The 21,851-nt window shown below is 55.1% G+C and overlaps 8 protein-coding genes across 8 annotated transcripts; 4 read left to right on the forward strand and 4 right to left on the reverse strand.

The window, feature by feature from the left end:
- Nucleotides 1-4,087: 4,087 nt before the first annotated feature.
- Nucleotides 4,088-5,406, reverse strand: CC84DRAFT_216198 (uncharacterized protein). Its single transcript, XM_018185609.1, has 4 exons — nt 5,272-5,406; nt 5,091-5,211; nt 4,575-4,980; nt 4,088-4,541 (listed from the first exon to the last, which is right to left on the reverse strand). Exons 1-4 carry the CDS (start codon nt 5,305-5,307, stop codon nt 4,184-4,186), a joined length of 921 nt encoding a protein of 306 aa, XP_018032097.1. The 5' UTR covers nt 5,308-5,406; the 3' UTR covers nt 4,088-4,183.
- A 2,727-nt stretch (nt 5,407-8,133) lies between these two features.
- Nucleotides 8,134-11,374, forward strand: CC84DRAFT_216205 (uncharacterized protein). The gene is made up of 4 exons (XM_018185610.1): nt 8,134-8,788; nt 8,853-10,474; nt 10,520-10,600; nt 10,649-11,374. The coding sequence occupies exons 1-4, from the start codon at nt 8,311-8,313 to the stop codon at nt 11,231-11,233; spliced, it is 2,766 nt and encodes a 921-aa protein (XP_018032098.1). The 5' UTR covers nt 8,134-8,310; the 3' UTR covers nt 11,234-11,374.
- A 597-nt stretch (nt 11,375-11,971) lies between these two features.
- On the forward strand, nt 11,972-14,109 carry CC84DRAFT_216207 (4-aminobutyrate aminotransferase). Its single transcript, XM_018185611.1, has 2 exons — nt 11,972-12,419; nt 12,470-14,109. Exons 1-2 carry the CDS (start codon nt 12,121-12,123, stop codon nt 13,710-13,712), a joined length of 1,542 nt encoding a protein of 513 aa, XP_018032099.1. The 5' UTR covers nt 11,972-12,120; the 3' UTR covers nt 13,713-14,109.
- CC84DRAFT_1167896 (uncharacterized protein) lies at nt 13,871-15,246 on the reverse strand. The gene is made up of 2 exons (XM_018179282.1): nt 14,902-15,246; nt 13,871-14,762 (listed from the first exon to the last, which is right to left on the reverse strand). Exons 1-2 carry the CDS (start codon nt 14,950-14,952, stop codon nt 14,190-14,192), a joined length of 624 nt encoding a protein of 207 aa, XP_018032100.1. The 5' UTR covers nt 14,953-15,246; the 3' UTR covers nt 13,871-14,189.
- A 637-nt stretch (nt 15,247-15,883) lies between these two features.
- Nucleotides 15,884-17,239, forward strand: CC84DRAFT_1198861 (phosphotransferase enzyme family protein-like protein; the record flags this gene model as incomplete). Its single annotated transcript, XM_018181593.1, has 2 exons — nt 15,884-16,273; nt 16,310-17,239. 2 exons carry the CDS (start codon nt 15,884-15,886, stop codon nt 17,237-17,239), a joined length of 1,320 nt encoding a protein of 439 aa, XP_018032101.1.
- Nucleotides 17,240-17,993: 754 nt separating this feature from the next.
- On the forward strand, nt 17,994-18,482 carry CC84DRAFT_1221221 (uncharacterized protein; the record flags this gene model as incomplete). Its single annotated transcript, XM_018183245.1, has 1 exon — nt 17,994-18,482. The coding sequence occupies one exon, from the start codon at nt 17,994-17,996 to the stop codon at nt 18,480-18,482; it is 489 nt and encodes a 162-aa protein (XP_018032102.1).
- A 96-nt stretch (nt 18,483-18,578) lies between these two features.
- CC84DRAFT_1100218 (acyl-CoA dehydrogenase NM domain-like protein) lies at nt 18,579-19,973 on the reverse strand (the record flags this gene model as incomplete). The annotated part of the gene is made up of 2 exons (XM_018174856.1): nt 18,579-19,185; nt 19,258-19,973. 2 exons carry the CDS (start codon nt 19,971-19,973, stop codon nt 18,579-18,581), a joined length of 1,323 nt encoding a protein of 440 aa, XP_018032103.1.
- Nucleotides 19,974-20,427: 454 nt separating this feature from the next.
- Nucleotides 20,428-21,791, reverse strand: CC84DRAFT_1167902 (WD domain-containing protein). The gene is made up of 3 exons (XM_018179283.1): nt 21,727-21,791; nt 21,501-21,666; nt 20,428-21,418 (listed from the first exon to the last, which is right to left on the reverse strand). Exons 1-3 carry the CDS (start codon nt 21,765-21,767, stop codon nt 20,474-20,476), a joined length of 1,152 nt encoding a protein of 383 aa, XP_018032104.1. The 5' UTR covers nt 21,768-21,791; the 3' UTR covers nt 20,428-20,473.
- Nucleotides 21,792-21,851: the final 60 nt, after the last annotated feature.

Here is a 21,851-nt window from a genome sequence, read left to right on the forward strand (position 1 = left end):
GCAATGAAGTCAGGAACGATTCAATCCCGGTGACCAACCTGGTCGCCTTCCAAACATCCATTGTTTTGTCCCCCTGCTGACATAAAGGATATGGCTCTGGCCTTGTAGAAGGTATTGAAAGGCACAGACACTAACCGCTCGATCTGTACCTTGAAAAGATTGTCTGTCCCCGTAGGGTTTTGTATCATACATACTCCACAAGAACCAGCAGATTGTGGAGGCAGGTTGAGGAGTGTGTAAGGTGTCTGCTTGCCAGTTTCTACCATACCTTCTGGGAATTGGTCGGAATCAGATGGCATGTCAACTATCACGATGGAGCTGTGATCTTTGCTGCCAGAGACGCTTATCCAGTCGGTTGGCCCGCTGTCCGAACCCTTGTAGAGCCTCTCTAGCACACGTGATCGCCCGGAGACATGCGAGCCGCCTCCGGCAATTGTTGCAATGGCATCGAAGAGCGACCTCCAGACCGACATGGCTGGACTGAATGTCTAGTTAGGGAAGTATGCGATGGGAAAGGGACGCGCAAGGTTCTGATGAAGACCTGAGACCGACCAGCTAGAGGGTTTGTAGTTGGGGCTGCAGATTATTCGCTTCGGCCTGCATCATCCTGGCATAACTCAGCTAGTCACACTGGTAGAACAACGTTCAATCTGCCTTCAGCTCATATCCCACCTCGCTCAAACGCTCAAACAATCAAGCAAATCTAACGGTTACACTGCAGGAAAAGCACCGCTACTATGGCTTATTCAAAGAATCACGGCCCGATTGCAGCCTTAAAATACACATTTTTAGGGCCAAAACGAATCTCCATGTTGGGAGGAAGCTGCATCCAGTGGCAACGTAAAGATGATGACTCCTGGTAGTCCATCGACCGATGTCTAAGATTAACAATCTTCAGCCATTTCTTGCACGGGACAGGTTAATAGCACTAACATGCGTACCATGTTCCTTGGGTAGCGTGAGGAAGATTTCCGGTCCGTTTTTCTATATGTAGAATGAAGAAACACATTCGAGGTAAGCCTGGAGTCTGCGGCTCGATTCAGCGCTGAGGGCGTGCATTCCATTGAATACAGTGGGCCTCAGCTTGCATAAAACTGCTATGGTCAAGAGATTCTGGATATTGCAAGAACTGCACCATTATGAAAAACCCGTCCTACTGGTACCGAAACGCTGCCTTCCAACGCCGACCACATACTGCTTTACAATCCTCATCACAAGTCTGAAACATAAGCAAAAGGCACTGAACTGCCATCAGTGGCCAGACATGCGACAGACAGTCATGAAATGCTTCTCAAGGGTAGGGATTCTTCCTCTAAGCTTGACCATAACCCTCGTCTTCGCGTACTTGAGTCATACCAGCCATGCAGTTCAAGCATAGCGATCATTGGCGAATCGGACGCTCTTTCCTCGGCATTGAAGTTGGTGGGTAAGGCACTCTTCAATACTGCACATGTAGAAGCGAGCAATGCAAAGCTGGAGGTTAGCTACAACTTCGCGGTCACATACCACAATGCCTCCCATGCGCTCCATGCACGTAACTCCCAACATAACTTCGCTCTACTTCGGTGGTAGACTCATCTGGGCTAAGAAACTCTCCTTTTTGCGAATGCACATACAGACAGAGCGCGAGCACCGCATCTCCAGGCATGATATGGATGTATTTCGGCGGCAGATCTGTTTGGGGTGCATACGTTCTCATACATGTCATCGAAGCTCCAAACGGAGTTTCATGACTCTACGCCCCCATGACTCCAGACATGACTTTGGGGTAGTTCAGCAATGAAGTTTTCCAATCCAGCAAGCACTCTCTTGCCTGTAACTGAACATTTAAATATAGCAACATCGCAGTGCACATCACAACGCCTGGCATGACTTGACCGCGCTTCGCGAACCGAAAAGCCGCATAGGGCAAGCACTTCCACACTTCAAAATCACGATCCCGCCTGCACTCAAACGCTCAAACCGAACGGCATTACCATACGCACCGTCATTCCAGGCCTCTCTTTTGCGTACTCCGGCATCTGACCAGTGCGGGCATCATCACAAGTCCAACTCCGCATGGGAACCAAGTACATGCCCACAACTTTCACGTTTTCATCCACAGCTCCTCAGCATCTCCTCAAATGATCCGCAAAATCCGTCCGTACGACCCTATAAAACACGCCCCATGTCCCCACACCCACCGTGACATCGCCTCCGTACCACGACCTCACGTCCCACAATCCACGCCAAACGTCGTACGAGACCGCCTTCGGCGCGGCGACTTGCCGGGCGTGATATAGGGGCTGGCGATCATAGCAGCTGGATCTGCAGGTGCGGGGCGGGGCGGAGTGTGGATGGGAAGAGTAATTTCTGCGGCTGCGGGTGGGGGGATGTGCTATAGGATGGGGAGGGGAAGTATGGGGTAGGATAAAGCAGGATGTCACATGGGGAGCGGGCGGGAGATCAACGACCAGCACACCCGAGCAGAAGAGCAGCAAAGAAGACGTGGAAAAGACGGGACGGGCATCACGTGCACCCTCGGTACACACTGAAGCTTTTCACGGGATATGACCCGAATGGAGGACGGAGAACAGAACTTGAACCCTGCCCACCTTCTACTCCAGGAAAAAAGAAAAGAAAGCAAAAAGCAAAAAGCGTCCACACGCCCGGTCCGTGGCCAGCGCCAGCCATGTATTGTTTCAGGCTTCATAAAACCACGGGAGACGAGAGATCGCCCAGGCATGCCATGTCGCCATCGCATATTCTCCCGAGCTAAACATAGCAGTCGGGGGGTAGACCGTAGACCCACCGTGGTAAGAACATCGAGGGCCAATCGCTAGCGGCGAGAGGGTGGTACAGAGAGTCGAAACACGCGGACGGAGCTGTTTCCGGAGGGCCATCCCACTCGGCTCCACGAGGGATCTGTTGTGTTTGCTTGTAGCATCCGATCGGGGTGGACGAGCTACTTTAGCCGGGCGTGAGTGCGATTTCAGCAGTCGCCGCGACATGACAGTGACATGTGCAGCGGGCTAATTCGGTTGGCTGAGAAGCGCCGGTGAATTGGAGGGCAGGACGTTCGGAGGACGGGTGCGTGCGTTGGTGCATGGCGCCCTGCAATGCTGTCTACCATGACCTTGTCCGCGCTGCATTGCATTTCGCATTTCGCAGCGCTGCATTGACCAAACCGCAGTCCCCCCCACAAGCGGTTGGTGCGCTTGAAACATGATTTTCTGAGCCGCAAACACCGCGCCAGTGCGGTGCTCCTGCGCGCCCGAATAGGGCAGTTCGATCGGAGAGATTTGCGTCGCTTTGCGTAGGGCGGGTCGTAGGGCCGTAGGGCAATACGGAACGGCGCTTAGGTGCATTGTTTCGTTTGAAAGAACGCGAGGGGTGCCCGGTTTGCAGCTTAGCGCTTGCCTCGCGCAGACCCCCTGGTGCCTGCATTAGGTCATGTGCACGGATCTTCACCAGCTCGTGCCGCTGACCAGCGACGCTCTTGGGAGAGGGTGGCGCGCTCAACGAGCTGGAATTTTCTCTTTGGGAGGCATGCAGTCGCCGCTGGTGGTACCGGAGGGCTTGATAGGTTGGCGTGGACGGGACCGGACTGACGTGCAGTGTCGAGTGTACGTGTAACCGCGCCGCAACAACCTCAACCCTGGGATGCCATGAGTAGCTGGGATGAACTGGACTGGGCAATATGCGCGAAGGTCGATCATCGGGGTCTCGAGGTACAGAGTAATTGCGTCCTACTATATGCTTCGCTAACAAGTGCTTTTGTACAAGGCCGTTGCGTATTTTGAAGAAAGGAAAATTGATGGCATCAAAGGCGAGCTTAAGATATCGTACACGCAATGAAATGCAGGAAAGAACAACTGGTACAGTGTCCGTGAGGTCGTTAGATAGAAATAGAAGACATTATAGGTATGCGACCGTGACATCTCGACTTCGTGAGAAGTAATGCATGCAGTGCAAAAGAAGAACGTTGGCAGAGAATCAGAACAAAAGCACATAAATGGAAGAGACAGCGAAAAAGAAAGCAGCGCAAAAACGTGCTCGTAAAATGCGACATGCGTAAAAGCTGCAGCATACCCTCCATTGATCCAGTGGTATCATGGGAATGTCATCATGACTGCGTGAAAAGGTCGTCGGAACGCTCTCAAATCAGATACCGCCGTGAATGCTTTTGTGACAAAAGGAACGCTCAGATGCCGACGGTGTCTTTGAACGAATGCGGTGTTGTTGTTCGGGGTTGGGTGTCTTCGACTCCCTCCATTCTTACGTCCGAGCCCAGACTTTGGCGGGGTGAAGGGCCCTGGGATCCATACTGCACGTGGGGAATGTGTGCGTCGCTGCTTTTCTTGGGCGAGGAGGAGAAGGGAGCAGAGTTGGGCGTGAAGTTCGAGAATACCGAGCTGGGATTCTCCGTAGCCGGTCTGAACAAGTTAGGGGGTGAACCCAGTTCAAGTGGTGCGGGCTTCTGCTTCTTCTTCCCCGATGAAGATTCTGTGTTTGGCTCGGGCGGCTGTGTACCCTGTGGTGTGGCTGCTCCAGTAGGCGCGGTTAGCGAAGCGCTTGGTGGCGTTCGCGCGTATGACAACGGGCCTCCAGGCGAAGCCTGGGACGGGTCTCTTGACGTTATGGAGGGTCTCGACTTCCGGGGTGGGGGGTACGGCTCTCCCTTTGCCTGTGCCTCTTGTCTCCTCATCTCCGTCACTGCCTTTGGTGGTCGGCCGCGCTTCTTCTTGTTTGCCGGTTCACCCGCGGGTGGTATGTTCGCTCCGTACGTATGTTGGTTAACTATGCCCATGTACGGGGGTTGCGACGGTCGCGGCTGGATCGGTGTGTACGACTCGGGGTGCGGGCGCTTCTGTGGGACCTCGCGACTACCAGGGTAGATGATGGGAGCAGTAGGCGGTGGGACAGGGTGTCTATACTCGCTCGGTTGAACCTGCGCGGCGAGGTCATCGAAGGCTCTGTGACAGGAGCCCAGTGAGCGGCCTACGTGAGTGGGTCAGCAACGACACGAGTCTAATGTCAGTGTTCAGTCGAAGCCCACAAGTCGTCCCAAGCAACTGAGGGGACGGCGACAGCACAGGACAGCGGCTCACCATTTGGCAGCACCAGGTCGTTCCACCTGACCTGGATGCCCGAGTCTCTTATGGCGCCAAAGAGCACGCGCGAGGGACTGGTGCCTGCCTTGAGCAAGACTTCGGCGAGTAGGTTTACCCTCTGGCAGGAGTGGTCAGCGACTTGGGGGCGCTACTGGCGGCTGGGGATTGCGGCACATACCTCGTGCTCTGACCACGGCTGTTCGTGGGGATCCATGCTGTGCCTACGTCCAGCAATGGGCGGGGAGAGGTCGACAAAATACTCGCCGCGAGTTGGGCGACATGCAACCAGACGAATAGGGTAACGAGCGATTAGCAGGCCGTAAGTAAAGTAGGCGCAGAGGCGCGCGGTAAGAGAAGCGGATCTCGAGGGGGCGGCAGATGTAGGGGCAGTAACGAGAGTGGTAAGAAGGAATCAGTCAAACGAGAGTGACGAAACAGAAAGTATCAAGGAGACCTCATGCCAGCAGGCAGAGCGAGTCAGAAGGGAACCATGAGGCTGGCCGCTGGGAGAAGAAGAGACGGCGACGGGTGCAGAATTAGGGACAGAATGGAGACGCGGGTTATAGAGAGTTAGTCTAATGCAGCTCCGATTATCCTGGATGATGACTTGCAGGAGCGCAATTTGACGATAAACTTCGAGAGACTTTCTGCCGCTCCGCAGGTGCTGGCCACTGCGCCCAGGAGCAGTCAAGCGGGCTCCACCCGGCTCCGCTGCTCGCGTTTCCAGTTGCTGCGAGGGTGGTTCGTCGCTGCGGCGCCACCGAGGAGGACGCGGGAGAACGCCTGCGGGCCCACGGCCAATGGGTGGTGCGCGCGGACCCCGGCATGGCCTGTAACACCACGGCGGGCCTGCTACAAAGCGCACAGGGCCGCCTTTTGGAGCCGTCGAGCTGCTGGACGGAGGCGCGCCTGCAGCTCTGTTGCGCACACTGCAACGCGTCGCAGTCAGGCCGCCGAAAACGAGAGGACAGGCGGGAGCGGTGGAGCGTCGACGTCGAAGAAGAGGCTCACGGCAGGCGCATCGCAGGCAGAGGCCCCATCTCACGGGGAAGCGGAACGCATTGCGAGGCTTGCGCGGCGGTATCCGCGAGGTCGCTGTCGACATTGTCCGCACGTTACGAGCTCAAGACGAGAGCTCGCAGGCTCGCTGCAAGGTACAGACGGCCTTTATACAGACGGCCGCGCTGGCTGCGACCCGCGCTGCCACGTAGCACCAATGGCCCTCCCTCGAGGGCCACGTCCGCCCGTGGACGACGAGGCATCGTGCTGTGTGTTTGGGCGATTACCTCATCCGTGGGTTGCGTACAGCGCCCCTGGGCCCATCCGTCGTTGGGCGCGGGACGGCGTTGAGATGCCTCGAATGCGGTAGACAAGTAGCTGCAGATGGCGCATGAAACTGAGCCATGTCTGTATTGCACTATCGTTACAGATTGACTAGCGGCAAGCCGTCCGAAAAGACCACGAACGCTTCACGTCTACACCCAACGTCACCACGCGCGCAAAACAACGCCCGCGCAGTCTGGAATGCAATGCCGGACGTGGTGCGGGGGCAGAATTATCTGATTGGCCTTGCTCGCTGCTTTTCGAGAATTACCTCGCTCTCTCAACTGCTCTGTTGGACTGACAAAGTGAATGCGCTCGATGCAGACACTGGCCCATGCAGGCTAGTATCGATTCGTATCTCGTCGGCCGGTTCGCCTAAGCACGGTCGGTACAAGCCCGAGTACACATCGATACACCTCATTCCCAGGGCCCCGTCTGCAACACCCGTACAGAAGCAGGAAGGCCCTCCTACCGCAACGGCTACGTAGATGCACCGGGCATAAGCGGCAAGGGCCAGGCATTGGCGTGTAGTACGCGTAGCGTGCCCTGCGTATACGAGCTGTTTTACAGGATGTCGCTAGCCAGAACCTGGAGTGCAAGGTGAGACATACAGACAGACTATCAGATGAGATGCACATACCCATTTCGCTAGTTTACTTCTGAATAGTCGACTTTCTTGGACAGCGTCACCGCGCATGTGTTCATGTCGTTTGGGTCCTCTCGCGCGAGCTGTGTCGCAGCCGTATTCTTCTACGACTGTCTCGGCTACAGTTCTATGCTCATTCTACGCAGGTGAATGCTTGCTCAGATGTTCCAGGGTATGATGCATACGGCGTCCTGCATGTAACTACGCACGATATCTCTGCGTTCGTTGCCGATCAGGATGGCACGGCACAAACCCAAAGAGCAGATAAGGAACCTGGATACTGTTTCCAGAACAGATGATTTAGATGGCACGATGAACAGCTTGCGACCCAATGACAAAACACCGAGGCACCCGTGTAGCGAGTGTGCAACCATCGTCCTGTAGCCACTCGTCTGTTGGCTGACAAGTGACAAGCTCTCTCCACCTGTTCGTCGGACCTCCCGGGAACTCGTCAAAGGAACCCATCAACGGCTGGCACATTGTTGCGGCAGCTAGCGAACGGCCTATATGCTTTTTGGTTATCCTACATTTTGACAAACACGCGGCCAATTATATTTATCACATTCCCGCTCAAACATGTTCCTTGTTCCCCAAGGCCAAGGCCATGCCGACGCCGGTGCAGCAGCAGCGGCAGTTAGCCGAGACGGGAGCATCGCGCAGCACCTCCACAAGCCTACTCCAACCTCTGCGGCCTCGACTGTTCCTGCGCGGCGCAAGCCAACAGTTTGCTCGACACACTGTGCAGCCTCCTCTCCGAACTGTTTCGCACGTCGCCTGGCCAATCGAATCGAACTGCGCTCCGACCGCGCCGAACCCGAGTCGCGAAACTGTGTCTGAACTCTATGTCGGAAGCAGATCCCTCCCATTGCTCTCGCAACCTTCCCTCCTCGCATACCCTCCTCGCTTTACTCTGTCCGTACATACCGTCTGTCCCGCTGTTCGTGGATCTGTAGTGCGCTTGGAGCCGCTGTGTTGTCTGCACAGCAAAGATTTGCCTCCCTGCCCAGAGGCTCGAGACGAAAGCTGTGACAAGCCTGCGCCCGTCAACTTTTGTTTGATCCGCAAGAAATCAAGGAGGGCACATTCGTCTGTTTGCTGCAGTGCTTTGGCCATCTGTGCGGAAGCAAGGCCATGGTTGTCGACGCGTAGCCAGCACCCGGACCTTCTTAGCGTGCCCAAGTTCTTTGAGGCTCCTGTTCCGCACACGATAAACCCGCGCACGCACATCTACCGCGCCCTTCTGCCACCATGTCAGACCGCGAGTCCGACCAGGCTGCTGAGCTGGGGCCCGAGCTGCGCGGCATGAAGCTTGAGGAAGGCGCCTCTCCTTCCGGGGAAAGCGCGGGTGCTCCCGCTCGAGTGAAGGTGGAGGGCGACGTCCGCACGCCCAACCCCCTGCTGATGCCCGCTCGCAGCAAGCCTCGATCCAAATCGCAGTCCCCAGTCAAGCAGCTACCCTCCGACACTTCGACGCCCGAGCCGAACACGCAGGAAGAGGTGCTTGGTGGCGAGATCACCTTGAAGATGGAGCCGGGGAAGGCACCCAAGCTGTCGCGCACCGCGTCGCACAAAATCGCCTCGCGCCCGCCGCCGCTGTACCTCGATCTGCCTGACTCTACGCAGGACGCGAAGGCAACTTTTGATGTTCTGTCTGAATGCACCTATGCCAATAAGCACATCGGCACCACCGAACATGCGCTGGAGTGTGACTGTTCCGAGGAGTGGGGTAAGTCACCAACCCAATCACCACCACACACATTGCGCGCTCTGCCTGCTAACACCGCTCGCAGATCCTAAGGAACGAGTCAACAATGCCTGCGGCGAGGATTCGGACTGTATCAACCGCGCCACAAAAATGGAGTGTGTTGGTGATTGCGGATGCGGCCGCGACTGCCAAAACCAGCGCTTCCAACGGAAAGAGTACGCCAACGTGACCGTCATCAAAACAGAGAAAAAGGGATTTGGGCTTCGGGCTAACGCTGATATGAAGCCGGGAGACTTTATTTTCGAATACATTGGTGAAGTCATCGAGGAGCGCGCCTTCCGTCGCCGCATGATACAGTATGACCAGGAGGGAATCAAGCACTTCTACTTTATGTCGCTCACCAAAGGCGAGTTCGTCGACGCGACGAAGAAAGGCAACCTTGGGCGCTTTTGCAACCACTCGTGTAATCCGAACTGCTACGTAGACAAGTGGGTGGTAGGCGACAAGCTCCGCATGGGCATCTTTGCTGAAAGAAGAATCAAGGCTGGCGAAGAGCTGGTCTTCAACTACAATGTCGATCGTTATGGCGCGGATCCTCAACCCTGTTATTGCGGCGAGCCAAATTGTTCTGGATTCATTGGAGGCAAGACACAGACTGACAACTCCACGAAGCTGTCACACGCGACGATTGAAGCACTTGGGATTGACGACGGAGACAGCTGGGAAACCGCCGTCGCGAAGAAGCCACGCAAGAAGAAGGCCAGTGAAGATGATGAGGAGTACGTCAACGATCTCAAACCTAAGTCGCTGGATGCACGCGGTGTCACCAAAGTCATGGCTGCTCTTCGCCAGTGCACGGAGAAATGGATAGCTGTCAAGCTCCTTGACCGAATTCAGCAAAGCAATGGCGACAAAGAGGTCGGCCACCGTGTCATTCGCATGCACGGTTACGAAATTCTCAAAACAACGATCATCACCTGGAAGGACGACCCAAATGTCGTCTTACAGATTCTTGACATCCTCCATGGCCTACCGCGACTTACCCGGAACAAGATCCAGGATTCGAAAATCGAGGACACAGTACAGAACCTGCGGGATGAATGCGAAGATGACCGTGTCAAGGAGTCCATCACCACGCTGCTCAGTGAGTGGAGCAAGCTCGAGCTAGGTTATCGGATACCGCGCATGAAAGCGAATGCTCGCGTCGAACCACAGTTCGAACGCCGAGAGAAGGGTCGGGAACGCTCCAGATCACGGTCAAAATCACCTGAGTTAAAACCACCTACCACTGCGCCTTCGGCTCCTCGAGGTTTCAATGCCCCTAAGGGCCCGTCTGCTATGGCCAATCTTCCTCCTCGTCCACCGCCGCGTCCACCGCGAGTGTTCAATACTCTTCCTTCAGGATGGTTCCAGGCGAAATCTGAGAATGGGCCGGTCTACTTCTACACGGCAACCGGTGTGACCCAATGGACACGTCCCACGCAGCCAGCAAATCAACCGCCAAGTGCCACATCCAAAGCCAAGTCTGAAGGTCAGCTACTCCAAGACCTAATCGCGAGCATCACTGCGGAGGCCTCTACCGGCAAACGAGGGTCTGCGTCTTCGACACCACAGCCCGCTGCGGATGAGACGAAGGACAAGATATCCAAGAGTGACAAATGGCTGAACATGCCGCAAGAGAAGAAGGAAAAGATCTACGAAGGAACCGTAAGCATTCAGCGCTCCAATGGTAAATGCCTCTAACGGTTTTAGCTATCCAAACATGTCATGGCTACCACATCCCGTTACAGCAAGACCCTTCCTAAGGAAGATATCAAGAGGCTTTCCAAAGAGGTGAGTTGCATGCTCCGTTGTTTTGTACAATCTGACAGTAGTTGCAAGGTTACAAAGAAGTTAGTTCGTGGAGACTTCAAAGCCAATCGCGTGAAAGATCCGACAGCACCCATCAGTTCGAAACACGAAAAGACAGTCAAGAATTATGTCAGGGACTTCATGGACAAGGCCGTGAAGAAGAAGACAGAGCGTGAAAAGGACAAGGGGTCGCATAACGGCACCGGACCGAACGGCGACGTGACAAAGCCAGCGGCGACTGCAACACCCGAGACTCCACAGTTTGGAAGTTACAGCGCGGCGTCACCGGCAGGGTCATCTGGAACCGAGTTGAAGAGGAAAAGGGAAGAGGACGGCGAACCAGCCTCACCGAAGAAGTCTCGGACAGACACGCAGCCAGTTCCTCCTCCACCTCCGCCACCTACAGATGATATGCCTATGAATGGGGAAGGCTCCTCTCTAACGCCCATGGAAGACGATCCAGTATCGATCCATTCGACCAGCGACAATAGCGTAAATGGGGCCAGACCGAAGCCACTGGGACATCTCGCCAGTCCTACTCAGCTTGCGACACCTCCGAGCAAGGAGCACAATGGCTACCACCAGCACACGGTTCCCACGGAGAGCAGATCTTGATTTCAAGCAGCTCGAGGTGCTTCGACATGTACTTTCTTGCTCTGTGTTGATACTTTTATTACTTTGCGACACCCCCATTGCTTTGGCGTTTGGACAGGCGTTGTCGTCCTGCATGGTTGCGGTTGACGACCAAACAAAAGTGGCGCGCGTTTGGCGGATACGTCAGCGTGGGCGATGTGTAGCATTTTCTTCTCTTGCATAGCTAACATGGATAATCTGAGCGTACATTAGGTACGAGGGTGTAGTGGTGGGCGTGGCAGGAGCTGTAATAGCAAGCAGAGCATGCTGGCAGCAGATGGAGGAACGGATGAACACGCAGCATGTACTGAGGCCGGACTCGGGCTACACACATGCATTACCAGCAGTCCTGATCACTTCGGCGTGCACCAGGTGCATCGGATGTTGTTAGCAATGCTCATACACTGCTTGCACGCACATTTGCACTTGACACAGCATGGAGCCGCCTCGATGTTCGCAAGTCGGCGTAGTCGGAGTGAGCTGTTTGGGAATGCCTTTGCGGGGTTAGCGTGTGCAGAGAGAAGAGCGTTTGGGGCGTGTGGCTCCTCTCCCGTTGGCGGAAGCGCCTGATGGTACTCCACAATCGCGTGGGCCCGAGTGCTTCGAGGAAAGCTTCGGCTTAACCCCGCCTCGATGGAGCTCCCCCATCCTCCAACGGTATCGAGAACAACGACGATAAAGCCGCCCCGACGCCACCTCAACTTCTCAGCTTTAGAACAATATTACTTTACTGCCGCCCTCTTCCTACCCTCTCACCACCAGTCTCCAACTACTCTACGATTGCGCGTGCTGCAGCTTCGGAACCACTTCTACCCCGGATTCGCTAGGGATAGCTTCCCCAACGCCGCACTCCTCCCGGCCGGTCAACAATGGCCTCCCTCGTACGCACGGCAAGCCGCGCGCGGCCTGCACTCGCCCGCTCGATCGCTCGACCGACTTCTCAAAGCGCGCCAACTGCTCTCCAGCGACACTATGCCTCTGCTTCTGCCAGCGCTGTCGCCCCCGATCACAGCGCCCCTGCTCTGTTCCCAGATGAGCCGTCAGGCCCAATCATCCGGACTGAGATCCCTGGGCCAAAGAGCAAGGCTGCCGTGGAGAGGCTCGGCAAGGTGTTCGACACCAGGAGTTTGAACATGATGGCCAACTACAACCAGAGCTACGGCAACTAGTATGAAGCAACATCTCATGAGTTTAGGCGCTGGACCTAATGATTCGCAGCATTGCCGATCTCGACGGCAACGTCCTCCTCGACGTGTATGCGCAGATTGCTTCTATTCCCGTTGGCTACAACAACCCCACCCTCCAGCTCGCAGCGAGCTCGCCTGAGATGGTCTCTGCCATCATCAATCGCCCTGCATTGGGCAACTTTCCCCAGCACGATTGGGCCGATATCCTCGAGTCCGGCATTCTTGCTGTAGCTCCCAAAGGCTTGAACCAAGTCTTCACAGCACAGGCTGGTTCCGACGCCAACGAACTTGCATACAAGGCCGCTTTCATGTACCGACGGCAGCAAGAGCGTGGCGGCGCGAACGTCGACTTCACCGAGGCTGAAATGACTTCATCTTTGACCAACCAGTCCCCCGGCGCACCCGATCTCTCCATCCTCTCATTCAAGAAAGGCTTCCACGGTCGTCTTTTCGGCAGTCTGTCCACCACCCGCTCCAAGCCCATTCACAAACTCGACATCCCCGCTTTCGACTGGCCCGTGGCTCCATTCCCCGACCTCAAATATCCGCTCGACCAATACGCCGCAGAGAACCAAGCAGAAGAGCAGCGCTGCCTCGCCGAGACCGAACGCCTCATCAAGGAGTGGCACTCGCCGCCGGCCGCGGTAGTCGTCGAGCCCATCCAGTCCGAAGGCGGCGACAACCACGCCTCCCCCGCTTTCTTCCAAGGCCTGCGTGAGATCACCAAGAAGCACAACGTGCTATTCATCGTGGACGAAGTCCAGACGGGCGTCGGCGCAACAGGAAAATTCTGGGCGCATCACCACTGGAATCTCTCCACGCCGCCAGACATGGTCACCTTCTCGAAGAAGGCGCAGACCGCGGGTTACTACTTCGTCAACGACGATCTCAAGCCCAACAAGCCGTACCGCCAGTTCAACACGTGGATGGGCGACCCCGCGCGCGCCATCCTCTTCCGCGCCATCATCCAGGAAATCGAGCGACTCGATCTCGTGCAGAACACCGCCGTCACAGGTGACTACCTGTACAACGGTCTGCAGCGTCTCAGCGAGAAGTATCCTGCCGAGATTCAGAATCTACGTGGACAGGGGCAGGGCACGTTCATTGCGTGGGACAGCCCGAGGCGGGACGAGGTGCTCAAGAAGGCCAAGGGTGTCGGAATCAACATTGGTGGATCGGGTGAGCGGGCGGTGAGGTTACGGCCTATGCTCATCTTCCAGCCGAAGCATGCGGATATGCTGCTCGAGGGGCTGGAGAAGGTGTTCAAGTCTTAGGCATGGGTATGGACGCGGACAGTGACGATGGGCTCGAAATGCGTTTCATGCGGGCGTTCACAGATCAAAATGGGTCTGGCATCTGACAGCTTTTGTGCATTTACTGGTAATCCTGCAATAATTGATTTTTGATGGGGCGAGTTGCCCCCGGGTATCATCTGCTGCTAATCCTGGCCTCCATACGACCACTATATTAGTCCCTTGCTGCGCCAAGTACTTGTCTAGCTAAGATAATGTGTCGTTCCGTGCCATGCCATCGCCCTGTTCGGATGCTGCTCTAGCCTTAGTTGGTTGTATCCATCCGTTCCTCCTTCTCTGCTAAGCCCATCGCTACCATGTGGCTGATCAGAGCATCTATGCTTACGCCGACAATCTTGCCCTCGACCATAGATATGGCCGTGCTCGGGTCCATCCACAACTTGTGCGTCTGCTTGGAAAGCACATCGACCTCGTCATCCATCTCGGTCATCAGCGCGCTTAGCAGGTACGAGCTCTCGAAGGGGAGCGGATCAAGGCATTCCAGCTCTGCGAGCGCATCTCGACCAAGGGACTCCATCTGCTGTGCGAGCTCGTGCTGGTTTTAACGTGCTGTTGGCGATCTGGGCGCTGATCTCGTCGTACTTTGCTTTGGCCTGGTCGTCTACGTGGACCGGCCACCGGATAGCCCAAAGGGCAGCGTTCTTCTCGCGCATCTCGGCGGGTTGGAGATCGGACTCGGCCCAGAAGTGGTTCGCTGGGGAGAATCTGCACGTCCTCATCCACTGGAGTCATGAGCACAGTGACTAGACCGGAGTTACTGAAGACGTGGGGGTCGTCGAGGCGGTCGCGCTCGTCCGCTTCCAAGGCGAAGGAGCCCAATTGGTCCATAGCCTCTTCCAAGTACCAGGGATCGCTCATGATCTGGACTTCTGCCCATTGGCGTGCGAGATTCGACTCGGTCCCGATGTGGAGGAGCCAGCGGATGGCCCACAAGACGGCGAACTGGTCGCAAGGCTGCTGTTTGACTTGCTGCCAGTAGTCGTCTACGGCGAACGGGAGCGGAGGGATGTCCTAAATGTCGATAGTCAGCATTGTCTGGTAACGCGTGCCCTGACATGATTCGCGTACGAGGGCACCCATGACTGAAGATTTTGCAGCTCATGTTTCTGGGAGCATTATACTTAGCAAGCAGGATAATCCGTGCACTTACCCTCTCTATGGCCGTCTGTGCTGACAACATATGGAAGGAGCTCTCAGTCATTATTCTCCCAAAGGTCCAGGAAGGCTTCTCGATGACTTACAGCCCCTTCCTCACGCCTGATGCCTTCTCCCCATGCCAAACGTAACAGCACACGGAAGGATTATGTCTCCGAAATCTTGCACACGGTCTCCGCATTTGACATTGCGTGCACGATCAACACGCTTAGCATGTTATAGCGAGAGATTTTAGATTTGGTGCAGAAGGAATATCGACAATCAAGGCCAAGGTACCAAATCACGGTTCAGCATTTGCTGCTCAGCGTTATCGCATCGTGTGTGGACCCCGGCCACAGTGATGGGCTCGGCGGTGAGGGTACGGAAATTGCACTCTATACTTAGGCTGTCACTCAGCTCGTCATTAGAGATGTAGGCCGGTTTTGCCACCGAAGGGAACAACCAGGACCTAGCCATATTCATCAATGGTCTGGATAAATGTTTGAGGGTGTATACAAAAAGCAAGATATAGGTAATACACTACAGTACTCTCTTACCTTTCTGCAAGGCTTTGAGTGCATAACTAGTAGTTAGAGTAGGTGAGGGTTGGGCGACGAGAGATGGATAGTTAAAGGAGGTGGCTGAGTCGAAGATAGTAGCCTTAGCCGAAATAAAGCTGTACGTAACTAGGAGTTGCACGCAGGTAGTGCGTAGCCAAGTGGTTTGATGGTGGTGAGGCCAGCCGAGTGTTCCCACGCTGGACTGTAGTAGACACTACAATGTATCACGAATTTGCTAATGGTCTTGATTAGCATTATCGCACTATGCCACATATGGAATGGCCTATCTAGGCTAGCCCTTAAAGAGCCAATCTCTCTCGTTGCACAGGTGCAGATAATCTTCCCCTTCTTCACCGTTGTACTCTGGCTAGACAATTCCTCTTCTTTTGCTCCTTACTGTAGTATATTTTCTGCACCTGACTGCGGCTTACGGAGAAGATGACTGTATTCGATGAGCTAGCCGAAACGGACGGGGACAATGAATTCAGGGCGTGGTTGTCAAAGGTCATCGATGCAAAGCAAGAGATTGTCGCCTTTGTCGCTTCTCGACGACAAGGCAAGCCAGCGGGAGAGTTTGATGGCTACCTTAAAGGCTCATTCAGCCTTAGTCTCGTCATCAGATTTAGCGATGGAGGGCCAAAAGCTGTGATTCGCTTCCCCAAACCAGGCCACACAGCCACAGCTTTCCGGGATGAAAAGGTCAGTATTGAAGTCCAATTCCTAAAATTCCTGAGCGAGAAGACTACTATTCCTGTACCTCGGGTAGTGAGTTGGGGTATGATTGAAGACAGTCCTCAGCATCTCGGTCCATTCATAATCATGGATTATGTTGATGGTATCTCGCTAGCGACCACCTTAAAGTAGCCAACGGAGACCGAACAAGATGAGGTGATCCTCGCGACCGACGTGGATGATATGAAACTGGATTATGTCTACGAGCAACTTGCCGATTACATGCTACAACTCTCCCGACTGGATTTTTCTACAATCGGCGCGATATCAAAGAGTCCGTCTTCAAATAGATGGATTGCCAGCGAAAGACCTCTAACATACAACATGAATGAGTTAAACTCTGTAGTCTCAAACTACCCTATAAGCGGATATCCTACAGCCCCGTTCACGTCTGCAAAGGCGTTTCTTCACTCTCTCGCTGAAGAGCATCTTGTCCATCTTCGAACCCAACGAAACCTTGCCAATGACCGAGAGGATGCTAAGAAGCGGTTCATCGCACGTCATCGATTCAAGGAGCTAATCTCCCGCTACTGCCTCGATGATACCGGTCCTTTCAAGCCCTACTGTGACGACCTGCAACCTACAAACATGCTTGCGCACCCGGACACTCTCCGTATCACAGCTATACTGGACTTCGAATTCACAAACACCATGCCAGCTCAGTTTGCTTACGATCCACCTTGGTGGCTACTTCTACTGGGTCCAGATATGTGGCTTGAAAACCACTCCATGGAAAACTTTATGATCCGCTACGTACCAAGGCTGGAACAGTTCTTGCGAGCCTTGGAACGGGTGGAGGCGAGGACGAATTTGGAAGGAAGCGAGAGAAACCCACTCCTTTCTGTCCGAATGCGTGACTCCTGGGCGACCGGAAGGTTTTGGTTCGACTATGGAATCAGGAAGAGTTTCGACATAGATGCGGTCTATTGGGCTGCACTTCACAAGGATGGGGACGATGTGCTTAATGATAAGATGAGAGAAGAGATGGAGAAGTTGGTGGATTTAAAGATGGACCAGTTGAAAGCTTATGATGCAGAGTGTAAGGTCCGATTTTCTTCGTGATACTTGGTTTCCGCAGGCTATGCTTGTTCATGTTGTTGGTGAACGAGAGATGTAGCATTAACACTTAGGCTATATTGTTGACTCGTTACACTTCGCAAGATACTATCGTATCAAGACCCCTTCCCTTCCCTCAGTTGTCTTGCCCGAGAACCAACCCCAACCTTTTAGGACTAGCAACTCTGCAGGATTTAACAACTGTATGGTATAGGATATCCATTATACCCTCTTGGTACCGCCATCCCTCACGCTCAAATCAATGAATACCCACAAGGTCCAAACCTGGTCCAGGTAAGTGGAAACCCCTTGTAATATCTCGCTACTCCAAGAACTTACCTTTATATGTGAACTTGACTGAAAACACGATTCTCCCTCTATCATTACAAACGCCACTCACCATATCCAGAACTCGCACCATGGCGTGAAGTAACATGAGCTACGCATCTGGTAGAACATATCAGGAGGATCTTGATGCTGAACACGCAGCCGCTGTACGCCGACCAATCTTCCTCAGAAACACAATGTCTGAGACTGTTTCCATCAGTGACAACCGTTACCTTGGGGTAACTTATCTCCCATTACAAAACCAAAATATAATCTTAAAGCCTCTGCTCTGTTCATCACATCTGGACTTACTGTTGCACTATCAACCCCTCCAGCCAGCATCGACGTCTTCGCGCCCCAACCCCGCTAGCCTCTTACGGCAACGCCGCTTCCCATCTAACTTCCAACCCCACGTCCCATGCCAACGACCACCATGACACCAAACACCCCGATCGACCAAGAAGATGAACCGCCTCCCGTGCCACCAAAAGACAACACAAACGACGCACTCCGCGGTGTCTCCAAAGAGGACCTAAAAGATGATACACCTGGCAGCACCTCGACACTGCAAGTGCGACGCAGGCGACCACCACCGCTGACGGGCCCGGCTGTGAAACCGCTGCCACCACCGCCTCCAACTGGAGATGCTGTACGCTTTGAGGGTGCTGAGCGGGGGATAGAAGAACCGCCACCGCAGCCCCCTGTCAAAGATGTACGTCTTGATGAAACGAAGAGCAGGACGACCAAGCCGCTACCGGGAATTCCATGGAGACCTGATTACAAGGGGACAATTCTTTGGATCGCAGCACTGGGGATCTGGTTCCTGCTGGTGGTGCTCCTCTTGCCTGTTTTGCTTGAGGCAGACGCACTGCCCGGGCTGAACAAGATATTACGGAACTGGTCCATAGCACTCTTGAGGTGAGCGACGCCACCAGGAGTAGTATGGACACGGTCAACATCACCAAGACTGCATCAGGCACCATGTAAACCAGCAAAATCCATTTCCGAACCGGACATGCTACAGCTTCGCCTCCTTGGCCGTCGCGTCCACCAAACTCTTCCGCCCCCCAAACCCAAACAAATATGCCGCAACCTTCCTCATCTGAATCTCCTCGCTCCCTTCCGTGATCCGGTACCGCCTATGGTGCCGCCAGATATGCTCAAACGGCCAATGCCTGCTATACCCATTGCCGCCATGGACCTGTATCGCGCGATCCGCAGCCTCGCAGCACAGCCTGTTAGCCCAGTAATTGCACATGGAGACCTTATCCCCGATGCGCTTTTCCACCTCGACGTGCGGCATGCTGTCCATCTCGACGGCGGTCTTGCGGATCAGTTGGCGCAGCATCTCGCACTGGGTGGCGAGCTCGACGAGAGGGAACTGGATGGCTTGATTGTGGGAGAGGGGGGTGCCGAAGGGGGCGCGGGCGTTGGCGTATGAGACGGATTCTTGGACGCAGTAGATGGCTGCGCCGAGTGAGGAGGCGGCTTGCCGGATACGATTTTCGTGGACGAAGGCTTGCGCGACGCCGAGGCCGTTGTGGATGGGCCCGAGGACCGCGGTCGAGGGGACCCAGACGTTTTTGATGGAGACGGTGGCATGGTCGGTGGGCATGTTGAGTGTCCTGCGGACGTGTTAGTAGAACGCCAGCAAGAAACCATGGCAGTTTTAAGAGAGGGGGGATAGGGTTGCGTACCACTCGTAACTCTCCACTTCCAAACCAGGCGTCTCCCTCGGCACCACAAAGCAGCTTATACCTTTAGCCTGCCCGTTCTCCCCCTGTGTCCGCGCAAAGATAAAGCAATGCGTTGCAGCATGCATCCCCGTCTGCCACTTCTTCCTTCCGTCCAACACCCACCCATCCACCCCGTTCCTCTTCTCCGGCCTGCCCCTCGTCTCCATATGCGTCGCATCGCTCCCATGCCCAGGCTCCGTCAACCCAAACGTAATCCTCACCTTCCCCTTCAACCGTCCCCCAATCAACTCCTCCCGCTGCTGCGCATTCCCATAATTCATCACCATCACCACATCCGGGAAATTGCCCACGACAGAGTGCTCATTCTGCAGGTCGTTGAATAGACCCAGCCCTTTCGCGGCGAGGTGCTCGCGTATGACCGCCATCCAGAGATTGCTCCCGCGGCCGTCCTCGGCGCTGCGCCCGCCGTACTGCTTTGGCAGGGAGAGTCGGTAGAACCCAGCTTCATCGGCGAGACGGCGGCATTGGCCCAGGAGAGCTTCCCATTCGGGGCGCGGCAGGCCGCCGTTGTCCCAGTCTGTGCGTGCGTGTTCGCGACGGTGATCGAAAAACCGGTCGTTGTCGTCCTTCTTCTGCAAGGGTACGATCTTGGCTTCTATGAAGGCGTCTAGGTCGGCGAGGTACTGCTGGAGCGCGGGCGGGATGGAGAAGTTCATTGTGTCGGTCGCCATGGTTGCGGAGGCGCGGGGCGTGAGACGCGGTGTGGTAATGCTCGAGAAAGGGGAGATTGCGTCTTAGCGGTTCGTAAATAACATCGGGATGTTATGGAGGTTCTCGGTATCTCCGGGTGTGCGCTGGAGCTTCGGTTTCAACATGGTGATGACTCGCTGGAGCTCGGTCGTTGGGGAACGAGTGGAGGAGTGCGGAGGTTGCGGGGAACAGGCGCCAAGACATGCGGGCCTCGGTCATCAGTGCCTGGAATCTTGAACGGCCTGGTTCTACTCGACGAAACTGAGATACAATGATATATGTTATGGTTCGCGACCAATAGATCGGCGAACACGAGAGAAGAAGCTACACCGAGTCGTCTTTCGTAGAAAGAAACATTCCCAGTACATGTAAGCATTCACGAAACCACCAGTCAGCAGCATGTGAGTATACATCATGTATCGCGTAATGTGAGCGGGATATGACTCTGGATACGCCAATCTAGATATCAGTCGCTGTCCTCCAGCAACGCCGCAAGCTCCTCTTCCTCCTCCAACGTCATAAGCCCCTCTTTCTTCTCCTCGACCTTCTCTTCCACCTTGCCCTCCTTCTCGTCCTCCGCCTCCTTGATTGCCTTCGCCAGATCCTGCGCTTTCAAGCTCCATGTCCTCACACTCCCATCAATGCTCACACTGATGACCTTTTGCCCCTCCAACAGCACCAACGCAGTCACCTCCTCAAAATGCCCTTCGAAGACGTGATGTAGCTTGCCACTGCCCTTCTCAAAGACGCGAACATTCTCATCTCGGCACGCGGTCACGACCCACCCACCCTCTTCATCAACCACCACATCGCGCGTGTAGTCCGGGTGCTCGAAGACCGAGTCCTCGTCCCAATTGCGCGCACGGGAAAGACACTTCGCAGTCTTATCCGCGGATGCGGTCCACAGATCACCGTCCGAGTCGAAGTGTATGAGGTCGACACTGGTCTCGTGTGCGAGAATCGGACACGGCTCTTCCTTTATCTCCTTCCCCACAGTGATACCAACCTTCCATCTTCTGATCTCGCGATCGCTGCCTGCACTAAACACAATCGCCTCTTCCTTCGCAGGATCGTATTCCAGCGGGTCAAGCGCAAGCGCGAGGATACCCCGGGTATGCCCCTTCAGCGTGTACAGCCGCTGGCCGGTCACAGCGTCCCAGACGATAATAGTCGCATCTTGCGAGCCAGATAGCAGCAGCTCCTTTCCTTGTAGTGTCAACACGAGGACGGTCTTCACGAAGTCGGCATGTCCCCGAAACCGCTGCCCAGGCCTTCTGCTCTTCGCGTCCCAGCTCCAGATTGTCTTATCCCAGCACCCTGCAAACAGCTTGCCCGACTTGTGCGAGATAGCGAGCGATGTGAGCGGCGCTTCGGGCCCCGTGTACGTTGCGATGACTTTCTTCTCTTCAGCCTGCACACCCAGAATTAGCATGCAGCTCCATCGCTGGCGTGTCGTCGTGTGGGTGTATGCGACGGGCGGAGGTCTGACCGACTTCAGGACTTATTCGCTTCACGGTTCCCGCCGCTTCTGCGACGTAAACGAGCGCGCGGTCATACGGGTCTGCGGTGACGGCGAGGATTTTGGAGGGCAGCTTGACGGGGTTTCCCTTGTCGTTCTTAGATTTTGCGGCCCGGCGCGCGGTCTCCGCGTGCCATGCGCTGGCTATTGTTAGACAGTCGTTTCAGCATCAGTAGTGGAGGGGTAAATCCGGAACTCACTCCGTCTGGAAGAAATGGCCTGGATCGTTGGACTGCGACATGTGTGCGGAGGGGGAGCTGAGAGGGACAATGTAAACACAGCATCGGGCGAGGGTCGAAAGTTTATACCCCACCCTTGTGCCCCA

The sequence above is a fragment of the Paraphaeosphaeria sporulosa genome (genome assembly GCF_001642045.1).
Source record: "Paraphaeosphaeria sporulosa strain AP3s5-JAC2a unplaced genomic scaffold CC84scaffold_10, whole genome shotgun sequence".
NCBI lineage: Eukaryota > Fungi > Ascomycota > Dothideomycetes > Pleosporales > Didymosphaeriaceae > Paraphaeosphaeria > Paraphaeosphaeria sporulosa.